The 12053-nt window shown below is 50.3% G+C and overlaps 4 protein-coding genes across 4 annotated transcripts; all 4 read right to left on the bottom strand.

Moving 5' to 3' along the window:
- Nucleotides 1-2032: 2032 nt before the first annotated feature.
- On the bottom strand, nucleotides 2033-2514 carry N7525_002563 (mitogen-activated protein kinase HOG1; the record flags this gene model as incomplete). Its single annotated transcript, XM_061212366.1, has 3 exons — nucleotides 2033-2218; nucleotides 2254-2331; nucleotides 2407-2514. The coding sequence occupies 3 exons, from the start codon at nucleotides 2512-2514 to the stop codon at nucleotides 2033-2035; spliced, it is 372 nt and encodes a 123-aa protein (XP_061069387.1).
- A 559-nt stretch (nucleotides 2515-3073) lies between these two features.
- N7525_002562 (cytochrome P450) lies at nucleotides 3074-4865 on the bottom strand (the record flags this gene model as incomplete). Its single annotated transcript, XM_061212365.1, has 3 exons — nucleotides 3074-4285; nucleotides 4374-4570; nucleotides 4664-4865. 3 exons carry the CDS (start codon nucleotides 4863-4865, stop codon nucleotides 3074-3076), a joined length of 1611 nt encoding a protein of 536 aa, XP_061069386.1.
- A 1801-nt stretch (nucleotides 4866-6666) lies between these two features.
- Nucleotides 6667-8526, bottom strand: N7525_002561 (glycosyltransferase domain-containing protein; the record flags this gene model as incomplete). Its single annotated transcript, XM_002559832.2, has 2 exons — nucleotides 6667-8289; nucleotides 8365-8526. The coding sequence occupies 2 exons, from the start codon at nucleotides 8524-8526 to the stop codon at nucleotides 6667-6669; spliced, it is 1785 nt and encodes a 594-aa protein (XP_002559878.2).
- Nucleotides 8527-9196: 670 nt separating this feature from the next.
- N7525_002560 (uncharacterized protein) lies at nucleotides 9197-10234 on the bottom strand (the record flags this gene model as incomplete). The annotated part of the gene is made up of 1 exon (XM_002559833.1): nucleotides 9197-10234. The coding sequence occupies one exon, from the start codon at nucleotides 10232-10234 to the stop codon at nucleotides 9197-9199; it is 1038 nt and encodes a 345-aa protein (XP_002559879.1).
- Between the last annotated feature and the right edge of the window lie 1819 nt (nucleotides 10235-12053).

Genomic DNA, 12053 nt, shown 5'->3' with positions numbered 1-12053 from the left:
GTAGTTGGCAAGCTCGTTCATAGTTGCTGTAGTCATAACGAAATCGGTTTCTCCGGCCATTCTGGCCCTTAGCATAACATCAGAAACGTCGATACTAAAGGAGCCATTGACCCGAGGGAAGTTTGGCCGGGGATCGCGAACGATTTCCATGCATTGGTCGGCCGATGGGCCATTCCGGCCCCTTACCCAACGCTCGACAAGTATCTTCCGGGCAGATACAGAGATGGAGATTGCCACTTGGACGCCACTTCCTGTCTCATAGAGCCAGAACTTAATTGCTTCCGTAAGGCTCCTACGGGTTTGAGATCGTGCCACTTCCAGAACTATCGCTGGCCACTTCTGTGAGCGGCCTGCCGGCAAATCGTAAGAGCACCGGGACAGATAATACACCGAAATACGGATCAGCTGATAATGATAGTGCAAATGGCAAGAAAGCTGGTTAATGAAAACCCGATCTGCCAAAAACGCTCTGGCCAGAAGCAGTATATACGTCAGCATATGTCCTAAATCGTATGCCGACGAAGCTTGCTGATGGAAAGTGGATCATACCATGGATGGAGCTGATGAAACTGGCTGCACCAGATGGAATCAAGGATCAACGTATCGACCTTTCCAACCTCAGGGTGTATAGCCGCTTAGCATACACAGGCATACTGGGTTCAAAACGCTCCCAGTCTGACAAAATGGCTCCTAGAGCAGAGATCGGATGGCTGGTGGGGTATGTCTCCAAAAACCTATATCGGATCTGGTTCCCGCACAAAGGGGGCCAACATGGAAGAATCGACGTCGTCAAGATGCTGTTTTTGATGAGACACGACGATATAGCGCAACTGAGAGGCTGCATGAAGAAGAAGCTGTTAGTACGATAACAAATCAGCTAGAAGAGATGGGATCTCACTGGCCCGCAATACTCACGTGAGATGAAGCCCAGTCTGATCTCAGCACCCAGATGCACATGTCATCACCCATAGCCCGTATCACTCTGCATAATGACGCTCAGCAGACAGCAAGGTCAGGATCCGCATACAGATGCAGATACAGAGATGCAGGATAGGGTCCGAGGTACTTTCCTAACCTTGAAAGATTAGTTGTCCCGAGGTCTCAGATCTGACTCGCGTCTTTCATCCACCCCGAATCGTCACCCATTTTCTTACTTCACGTTACTCTCTTGGCAGTATCCAAATCATCCAAAGAATTGTCTGCAAATGCACTCATTCGATGCTGTGACTGCTCGCTTGAGAGCTGCCACTGACGATGAGAAGTTTCGACTGGCAAATCAGAGAGAAGAAATGCAGACAGAGGAATGGAATCACCGAAGCAATCCTCTGAAGGTTCTACCCACCACTCGCATAGGATCACTGACGTCAAAGAGATTTGTGAATATCTCAAGAAACATACGAATGAACTAGTGGACCTGATCGAAGACCTCATAGAGAGATGCAAAGTAAAAGAAGTGAAAGAAGTGAAAGAAGTGAAAGAAGTGAGAGAAGTGAGAGAAGTGGGAGAAGTGAAAAAAGTGAGAGGAGTGAGAGAAGTGAGGAAGTGAGGAAATGACTCGGGAGGAAGGTGAGAGACAGCAAACACCATTTGTCATCGAAAAACCATGAGGTCCCGACCTCAGGTCTGACCTTACACCGCTCACCCCGGCATCGATCAGACCGACAGGACGACAAATAGCAAACAGAGACTATATGCCAGGGTCTTTCCCAGCAGATGTCCCCTTACCTTCATCGCCAGCCTCTCCGTTCATCTGAGCTCCGTACTCAATTGCATAGTAGCGGGTTTGGTAGAGAAATCGGATGACCCTATCAATAGCATCCAGATGCTTCGGACCGGGGTTTAGGAAAAACTCAGCCAGTTTGCTAGTTGCTTTGGCAGCGTCCGGTCTAGAAATAGTAGTCGTATACTACATAGATCTAACTTTAGCCTAAAAACTATAGATCTAGCTAGCAATCGTAACACCTTCGTACCGTGGTAATGCATAATCTCAGTACGTCTACATATTCATTAGCGAAGCAAGTACTTACTCACATCATATGTCGACAGCGTTGTTAGTATTATTAAAAGGCCAATCGGAGTAACGAGCTGCCATAGGCTCATCGGTAGGTTCGCGATACAGACTCAAGTACTCGTGCGCGAGTGGGTCGGCGACGCAGATCCTATAACGAGGGTTAGGCTCGAGCATTTCCTCGAGCAGGTTTAAAGCTACTAGTCGAACCTTTGCTGCTAGAATGCTGTCTTACATGATCTTACCATATGGGTGGATTTTTCCAAACCTCTTGCGTGGTGGTAATGTTCCGTTTTAGGCATGCCCCTGTTTGTCCGCAAGCCCTAAAAAGAGGCTAGTAAGAAAACCATATCTAGGGCAAGTAATGGCGGTATGACACGGTTCATCTTTATACGTACATATGACCTGATACCTGTCTCTATTCTGTCCTTCCCGAGGAGCTCCGCCACATTCAAGAGCTGGCTCATATCACTCTCCCCAGGAAATAATATTCTGCCATCCAACATTTCCGCAAATACACATGCAGAGCTCCATATATCAAATCTCCTTACCATAAGTTTGCCAGGAGGTCATTATCTCCGGCGCGCGGTAGAACCTCGTGGTAACATAACCTGTCATTTGGGGCTCCCAGACCCGGGCGAGTCCAAAGTCGCATATCTTAAGATCGTAGTCCTCGTCTACGAGAATATTGCTGGGCTTTAGGTCGCGGTGAATGACACCTGCCACTTGGATTGGTAGTAAAATGGAAAGGGGCAGTACGTCGGGCTGAAAGCCAATGTGCAGTAGTGGGTGTGGGCTAGAGTAAAAGAAAGGGGGGTGGCGATGAGTATAAGATAGAGAGGCAGAAAAATGGAAAAGCGAGAGAAAGGGACGCGGGCGTAGGGGAGTAGACGATGCAAATGCTGGAACTGTTTCTATGATGCGGGTCTTTAAGTCGGAGAGCATTGAACGGAGGTTACGTGACGGCGTATTGGGCTCTAAAGCAAGAAAGGCAAAACTAACCGGATAAATTAATTCACAGGTCTGCCGTTTACAGTACAGATATTTGAACTGTTCTCGACTCTTTCAAGGAGAACAGGGCACTCGCTCCATCACTTGCACCCGCATATTTGAAATTGCGAAAAGCCCAAGGTAGTTCCGTGCATCCCAGGGACGGGTGGGACTGATAAGTGCCAGCTCGAAGTTACGCAACAGCTGTGTTCGGTGGGTGGTCAGTTGGCGTGCCATAAAGAAGAAAGAGGACGAGAGCAGGCATATGGAGCAGTTTCTACTCACCTCGAATATCGTCTTTCCGATCTCAATTTGGGCCACTGTCTTCCCTAAACACTGGAACTTGCCGTGACCGAATATGAGGTCGTTGGTCCGAACCATGACAGCCAACTTGGCAGGGTCCGACTCGAGCCACCGCTCGGGTCGGAAAGCCTCTGCATCCTGGCCATAGATCTTCTCGCTCTGGTGCATGGCGCATGCCGAATATCCGATGCAGGCGCCGCCCGGGAGGAATACGCTCTCTCCGTCGACGATAACACTGTCCCCACCTGGCGGGATATCACGCGGGAAGATGTTTGTTACAGGTGGACAAACTCGCAGAGCTTCACGGATCACGGCTTGGAGGTACGGAATATTTCTAGCCTGGGCGGCAGTAATAAGGCCTTCGTCCTTGCTCGGAGCACGCCCACTGCGCGCGGCATCGTCAATCTCGCGCTGTAGCCTGAGGTAGACACGGGGGTTCGTTATGAGGTACAGAAGGGTGCCACGGATGGCGCTAGCAGTGGTGTCAGAGCCCGCAATGATTTGCTCTAGGGCCTCGGTGCACAGTTCGTCGCCTGCTAAACCGTGGCGCATGAAGGAGGCTAACATATCGGATTTTTCGTTTGTGGAGCCCGCAGCGCGCTCTTTGACAAGGCGGAAGCATGTGGCCATCATCTTACCGAACCCGTTGTTATCCTTAGGCGAGGGTGCAATAAACCTGCCGATGAAGGGCATTTGGGTGATCCAGCTGAAGCCTATAGCAAGGGCGGTATTGCCGATAGCAAGTCCCTGCTCGCTGGATTGCAGGTAGTCGTCCACATCATGGTCACTACGCAACATACCGAACGCCTTGCCAAGGCCCACGCTGCTAATAACGTCGAGCGTAAAATATTGGACTTTTTTCGCTAGGTCCATGGGGACAACACGACGGTCGGACGAGATATATTTGGACCGGATGAGGTTCAGGAAATCTTGTAGTCGTTCATCTATAGACCCCTCGAGCTGGATATTCTCCCTTCCCGAATACTTTATAAAAAGAAATACTTTATTAGCAGCCTACGCCGGTATGAATGGGTGGAGAGACTCGGAGAGAGATGCGAGGCAGCTATCATACCCCTGGAGCCATCTGCTTCCTCCGTTCCGCATGTTTCGCGTTATCAGTCTGACTGAAGACATTGTCCCTCCGGTACTCGATTCGTGCGGCTTGGTAGTACCAATCGGAGCGCTTGTAGCCAGGCTTGTTGTTTACGTGCATCCAAACTTCGGGAGACGATGTGATCAGCACTTGGGGTGCGACACGGGCGATAGGACCTGGCTCAAGTCGAACATGTTAGCTAGTTATAGTAGATATAGCACCCTGACAGAGATGCAAAGCAAAAGGGATGCCTAGAAGATATCTCGTACCATATTTCTTGTTGACTTCTGCGTACCACTCGTGGCAATTGCCCCGAAGCATCGCCATACTATGGGGCCAGTTCGAGATGCCTGTCCCCGGAGGTCCCCGGAACTGCATCAACTTAACGTACGTCGCGATAATCCTGAAGACATAGAGGCCCAAGAGACCGCAGAGGAGCGTCACAACCTGACCAGATACGGCGGTTAACATCATAGCGAGAGAAACAACCGGACAGATTTGACAGGTTTGACCAAAAAGGATTTTCTAAGGGGCTCGCGGGCCCTGCTATATCCTACGAGACTACTGGATGTGGAACCTGAAGACTTTTTAACTTCATGGCGGTGGGGTTGATTGCATTAATGCAGCGGTTGTCTATTCGTGGCCGTCTCCCGCGTGCTCGGATATTCATCCTCTAGTACGAGCATGTGTGGGGAGATCACCGGCTGAAAAATATTTCAGATGGCATGGTACGCTCCACGTAATATATAGCATGAACTCTGTTTACCGTGTCTCACCGCGGAATTCTCAAATACGGAACTCAGAAACTGGTTCGCGAGGCGTCCGGGCAGAGATTCAATATGGCAGCCAAGCAGTTGCAAGCACTTGACAAGTGGAAATCAGACCTCCCCTGAAGCAATAACGGAGAATGGCATAACGACCGAGGCAGTGGATTGAGGTTTTGATTCCAACTGGGCGGAGACACACTGGACACTGGTCTCGCCATGTACTGTCTGAAATCTTCGGTCTCGACTTGAAAAAGAAAAAAAAAAGCCCTTTCTCGGCTCAGACATCCATTCCTCTTGATTGGACGGAATCGAAAAATGGGACCCAAGTGCAACGCTCGAGCCCGGTGTCAGACGGGGATATGGCCCACCTGGGTTTTTGTCACGGCATTGAGCGACTAAGTGTCGACGCCATACTTCGCAGTGAAATCATTCGGTAAGACAGCAAATATATATAATTCGGAAGAATATGGAGGAATTATGGCCCAACGGAGATTACTGCTGAAGTATTGAAGTAAGCGATAGAGGCTGGCTTTCATCACAGAGAAAGTATGTTTTTTTTTTTTATGTCGACGGTCTTACAGAAACTCACGTTTTAAAAGGATTTCCACGGCAAATGGACCAGGGGCTCTTATTTGAATAGGAAATATGCGCCTCTCGTCGGGTTGTTTATCTCAAATGCTTCGAGGATGTCTTGATATCTCGACTGGAGGGTAGATTCGTGACCTCGGGCCATGATCAAAAAGCGACTTATGATTGCTTGTTGTTGAACACTATCTCAGGGGCTAATTACAACTCTAGATGCTATATAAAAAACGAGTGGATCATCTGAATGAAACATATTCCTTTCTCGTTCGAATCCATCATCTTGTCTCAATTTTGATCAATTTTAAGGCTCGACGTTAAAAGACATTGGGGCCTCAGGCCTTAGGGTTGTTACTCAGCTCAGCCGTAGGCCCCGGGGCACTATTAGTATCAGCACTAAAACTGGGAATAAACGAATGGTCAGTCTACATTCTATATGTGGGTATGGAACATTGATGTCACCTCATCTACCATTTCATTTTCATTCTGTTGCTTTCTATATACTCCTCATTGCAGGGCTTCCAAGATTCGATCTTGTGATATCATACAATAGCATTGCAATTGCAGTCACACAAAGCCAGTCCCGATAATGTACAGCTATTCCTGATAACAGTCAAAAAAGTCCTCGGCTGCGACATAAGAATAAATCTGAATTCTTCTGTGAATCCGACCATGCCATTATAGTAGTGGCTTGTTCAATCAAGCCAGTCAGTCATGCACAAAGACAAAAACCATCCAAACTCCAAAGTCGGATACGGTCCATAACCTGGCAGGTTTGGGAACTCGGCATGGAGACATAGCGCAGAGCAGGTGGTTTTGGGGGACGGTAATCTGGACCGGAAGTCTCAATAACCCGGCAGCCATCGCTCCATTGAGAATGAGGTGGTAAGTAACAGGGGAGGATGATAATTCAAAGTCCAGCTTTAGTCAACTTTCTCTTCCTTCCCAGCAATGAGGCTTCCATACTGGTTGTAAACCGGTTCATCTGGGTCACCGTTCTCCTTAGCCCATGGTCCGAGGTCATCGTCAAAGAGATCTCTTTCTTGGCCATTGCAGACCTCGGAGAGAGTGACCCAATTCTCGTCATCGGTCCAGATCCCACCTCGGCCTCCGCGCACGTGCAACCAATCCTGTCCGCCCAGCAGCGAGGACTGTGCCGCGTCGAACCCGTGCGAGTCGCGGACATATTTGCGCAGTAGGGCGCGTCCCCATGGGAAAAACCACATGTTCTCCCACCACGTGTTGCGGAGCTTGGGGTCGCCGTTCAGATGGGCGAGTACTGGCACCGTGGCGGAGTGGACATTCGTCATAAGCGAGATGTTGTGCCAGGTGCGCTCGCGCGGGTTGGGGAGTTTATCCAGCGTGGCATTCCATACTGGTCGCTGGGTCGATTCTTTTGCGAAGCGGGACTGGATAAATGGGTTAGGGAGTGTTGCGATATCCTGCGGTAGGAGGAGACGGTGTTCGCGCGGGACGCCGTGTTCCATCTGCAATGCGGACATCTTCGTGATATTGCCGAACTTGACCCACTCAACGTCCTTGCGGGACATGATCTGGTTGAAGAAGAGTTGTGACTCGAAGTCGACGCCAATGCCGAACTCGTAGCGGTGACCTGTCTCTAGCCGGATGTTGATTCCGGTGATGTTTGCTGCGTCCGAGATGCCCACCATCCGGTAGAGCAACTCTTTGAAGTCGTTGGATGTTCGCCGCCGCTCCAGTTCTCTGATCACCTCTTGTCGCCCGTACATCTGTGTCAGGGCCTGGTAATCTGCAGACTTGTTCGAGCGCAACTCAACTAAGCGCAGAACCTCATCGTAGATCAGACGCAGATCCGCAGCTTGACCAATGACAGCTCCGGGGTTCAACCACCGGGGCCGGTTTAGAGATCCATCCGGGTAGACATCAGTCTTCCAGCCATACACATCAGGAGGTAGAGAGGATTCGGGGACAGATACACAACCGGGGTCGTCCAGCAACCCGGGGTAGCAGATCTTGCTTGCGCCAAAAAGAACGCGCTGGGTGTATTTCTGTATCATTTCAGGCGCATCCCCAGGCTTTTGGCCCTCCACTTCTGCGAACCCATACTTGTCCCGCAGCTTTCGGTTGTTCTCCCTTACGATAGCTTGGAACCGCTCCACTAGGACCTTCGGTGGCAATTGGAAGAAGGTGTCTGCTCCATCCACCAGCAGCACGAAGTCGCGGTCATGCACGGTCTTGCTGTCTCGGAGGTAGTTCCGCACCCGCGTGATCCGGTCCACCATGCGCTCGGCCTCGGTCGCCCCGGGAGAGTCATGCCCGTAACCGATTAACGTCGGCGGTGGGTATCCAAGGATCATAGCTGACGTGAGCGTTCGGCAGACTCCGCGCGAGCCCCGTGAGCCTGGGACCAGGACATGCAGGCGTGGGTTGGGCTTGTCTAGATCATGGGGGAGGGTATCGGTGACATTAATATCAGTGCGAGGAGGGAGGAGGACTTGCGCATCTTCCGGGCGCTGGGGGAAAGGATGGCGAGAGGGAAACTTGGTCCAAAAGTCCGGTTCGACTCGCTAGGCAGGTTGTCAGCCTCTTTATCTTAAGCCTGGCGGTCACAGCATGTCTGCGGAGCAGGAAGCGGTCCTTACCGTTGAAGAAGACTGTAGCATAAGAAAGAAGAAGAACAACGCAATCACTGACAAGCCAATTGTTTTAATCCGGTTTGACCGTGAGCGACGGTAGGAGACTGGCCACAGCATCGAAGCCGACTTGGCATCTTGAAAGTGTAGTGGCACATCCTCCGACGCCATCATGCAAAAATGGAGTCGAGTCAGATACTGAGTAGAGTAAGAAGGAACATTGTAAGTTGCCAGGAACCAAAGGAACCGAAAAGGAGCCAAAGGGGAAATACGCAATCGCCTTAAGAGGTGGAGAGTGAGAGGCTGCGATCGGCGCAACGTTTCCGGTGGCACCTCCGTCACCTCGTGGCCCCCTTCCAAAGGGGCGCGTAGGGCGTTACATCGGAGCTTCACATATGTCTCAGCTCTACAATTTACACAGTCGGTTTATTTAACATCTAGATTACCATAAATGAATATTAAGTGTTTATAAAAAAGTTTGTGGTTTTGCATCTGGAAATATCTCCTACATCATCATAAACACATTCCCCTTACTAAGTAATGTTCGATGAGTAGAACTATATCTCTTACACCTACTGCATCGAGATTCCTAAGGGAAATTCCTTGAAAAATCGGGCCTTATTCCCTCATAGTGCTTAATTCCCACAGCTATACAAGACATCGCAACTACGTAGGCAGACTCCAAGACAGTGTAAACAGCCCAAATCCTGCATGAATGTAGGGGGCTACGGAAATTACTAGTAGCCAGATGCGAGATTGTAAATTATGCAATACTATACAGGTCCAAATCACCATGTGGAGAGCCAGCTCAACATCCCAGACCTCCGTACATCCCATTGTCTCACTCCAAGTAGATTTCCTCTCTCAAACGCTGTAAATTCCGGAACAGCCCACCAGCCGGTGCCCCACTGTCACTATCTCGCCGAGCCTCAGACCTGGACTTGGACTGTCCTCGCTGGTTCTGATCCGCCTGATGTTGGTCCAAGGTGCGCCGTCGATCCTCGACAATATTCGCCAGGCCATCCACGAACCGATTACGGGCTTTTTCCTCGGCCGATCCATCCCACACGGTCGCGAGCGTCCGCAGAGCTTCAACACGGCGGTTGGCAGCATCTAGTCCGGCATATCCTCCGCCCTCGCTGTCGAGTAGCTCGGTCACTTCTGTGCGTAGCTTTTTCATCATTTCTTGGCCCCTTTCTTCGCGGTCTTGGCCTTCGGGTCCGAGGTCTGGTCCTGAGACCGAGATGAACGATGATGAGAATGTGAGCTCGGATGGGGGTAGCGGCCAGCTCATTGCGTCGCCGAATGTCTGCACAACGTCTTCCAGGCGCGACCGCACTTGGTTCAATGTGCGGAGATTCGTTATGTACTCCGGATCTGTTGGGACAGCAGGTGTTTTGTTGTTATTTGGGCTTGTTGCCGACTCGTCTTCGTTCGTTGGCGCGTCCTCTGCTTGTTCGGTTTCGCGCCCGTCTTCCGGCGAGGGCTCCGGGACGAACTTCGTTATATCGTCGCGTAGGACTTCCGTTAGAGTTTCAGATAGCCCGATTGTCTCGCCTCGCAGGACTTCGACTTCGTAGGCTAGTCGTCCACCGCTTCGGAGGATCTCATCGGTGAGTTGGGATAATGTGCTTGAGAGGCGGATGTTTTGGGCGTTAATCTGGGAGAGAAGGGACTGGACCTGCGCAGAAAGCTCGGTCAGGGGCACAGAGCCGGGCGACCGAGATGCATTAGGTTGTGATGATGCCACAGTCAACGGTGATAGAGAGTCATTGAGGAAGTCGGCTGGGTCGAAGTTCGGATCGGCAAAGTTAGGGGGTGCAGCGGGGTTTGACGGTTTGACGCCAGCTCGAGTTGACGAGCTATATGTTTGTGCCATTTCTGTAACGCTCTGGGAGCTTTGGCAATTGTCTCGAGGTCAATTCACGATTGAAGAGAGCTGGCCTCCGCGGGGAGCATCATATCTCCACGCCCCACCGCCTTTTATTTTCCTTATTAGGTATAGTGCCATATTACTTTAGGCATAGGCCCTTGCCGCTTTTGATCTACGATCTATCAGTAAACCAAAGAGACCATTGGTTCTTCCCACATCTACACATACAAAATGGAGTCAATGCCACCAGAATTAGGCTTAGGGTTTAAACTTTGACTAACTTATCTTATACCTAGGTAGGCTTATGAGGCCGGGACTTTGGTTAAGAATTATGGGACTTCACAGGTCGTTGGGGTTCAATGTAGCCAAAACAAAGTTCATTCAATGATTCACCTGATTCACCTGACTTACCTGACTTACCTGACTATGAAAGAGACAAAGAAATTTCTGTTTGGGTGTACGAACTGCGGAATCGCGTGAAGGTAGAAACGGACTTAACAGCGGAAGCGCCTTCAAAGCTACTCCTGAGTGCAACGACTCTTCCGTGCTGAAACTTTGCTTCTTTAGATGTTCAGCAGATCGTGATCTACTGTTTGTGCTCATAAAAGAAAAAGTTGGGGTTGTGAAAGTTAGCCTCTTTCTAGAGGGATCGGGTATCCATATTCAAAGTATCAAGATGGCTCTCGGTGTGAAAACTCCGCCGTGCCTTCCCGGGGGGAGCCCGGGTCGGCTGGTCGAAAAGTGAGAGAAAATCTACTATCCGACGCTGAGAATGCACTCTGCAACGTGTAGTATTCGTCATCGGCCTACATGTAGCTCCAGCAATTAGATCAGGGAATATTAGATGAGATAGGAGGGGTATATGACTTACCTTTGGTTGAATTTCAGCTTCGGCCGTATGATGCGCCTGTTGTTCGGTGAAGTAGGTAACGTAGGTGAAGAAGGTAAAGTAGGTATCGTAGGTAAAGAAGGTAACGTAGGTCTCACCGGTGACGTAGGTATCGGCATTCTGGAGTGCTTCCCTTCCTCTGCTGTCGCAGTTGAGTTCGACGGCAATTGATCAACCGAGATAGAAATGGTTCTTTTAGGACAGATCTCTTGGATGAGATTGTCCTGCCAAGACAGGAGCCCTTGGGGGTCCTCGACATCATGGCCATCATAGAAGGCCATCTGCTCTTCCTTGCTCTGAAACTCCAGAGGCGAAATCCCGTAGCCATCCTTGGCCCGGCCCGACCCCGCAAACTGGATTTGCTCCTCTAGGTCAGTTGATCTTTCTGCAATTTGGGGAGTTCAATGAACCAAGAATGGAAGGGCGACGATAATTAATTTGAGGAAAACTAGGGTGGACATTGCGGTTCTGACATACCTAACTGCTAGTCGTCTAGTAGTTCGTTGGTGGGTACCTTCTCTGTCGATGGGACCACGCCCCGCGATCGAAGTTCAGGGACATATCCCGAGTCGCTGAACCGTGTCGTGGATGCTCTGATCTGGCAGAAGCCAGAGGGTCGAGAGAGAGAGAAAGGAAGAGAGATTGATTCTCTGACTGACGGAGGTTAGTTTATATACTCACTAGCTAGCAAACAATGGAGGCCTGACACCTGACAAACCAGGCATCATCCTGGCTGCCATAACACGCTCGCCTTGAGGTCAACAGTCCATCGTCAACTACTGACGACGCTCGAGGGGAAGCATGAAACATGGCCTCGGACCTGCTGGTGTTGTGAGGGTTGTGGTACTAGACATACTGGCAAACCGTGTGTTGTTGAATGCTTCGTTGCGTATGATCTGGTGTCACCAAGCCATTGTTGTAAAGCAGAGTCAGTTT

The sequence above is a fragment of the Penicillium rubens genome (assembly GCF_028828025.1).
Source record: "Penicillium rubens strain IBT 27055 chromosome Unknown utg000002l_segment0_segment0, whole genome shotgun sequence".
NCBI classification, from domain to species: Eukaryota; Fungi; Ascomycota; class Eurotiomycetes; order Eurotiales; family Aspergillaceae; genus Penicillium; species Penicillium rubens.
Note: the sequence above shows the minus strand (reverse complement) of the source record. Positions and strands in the feature narration are given on the sequence as shown.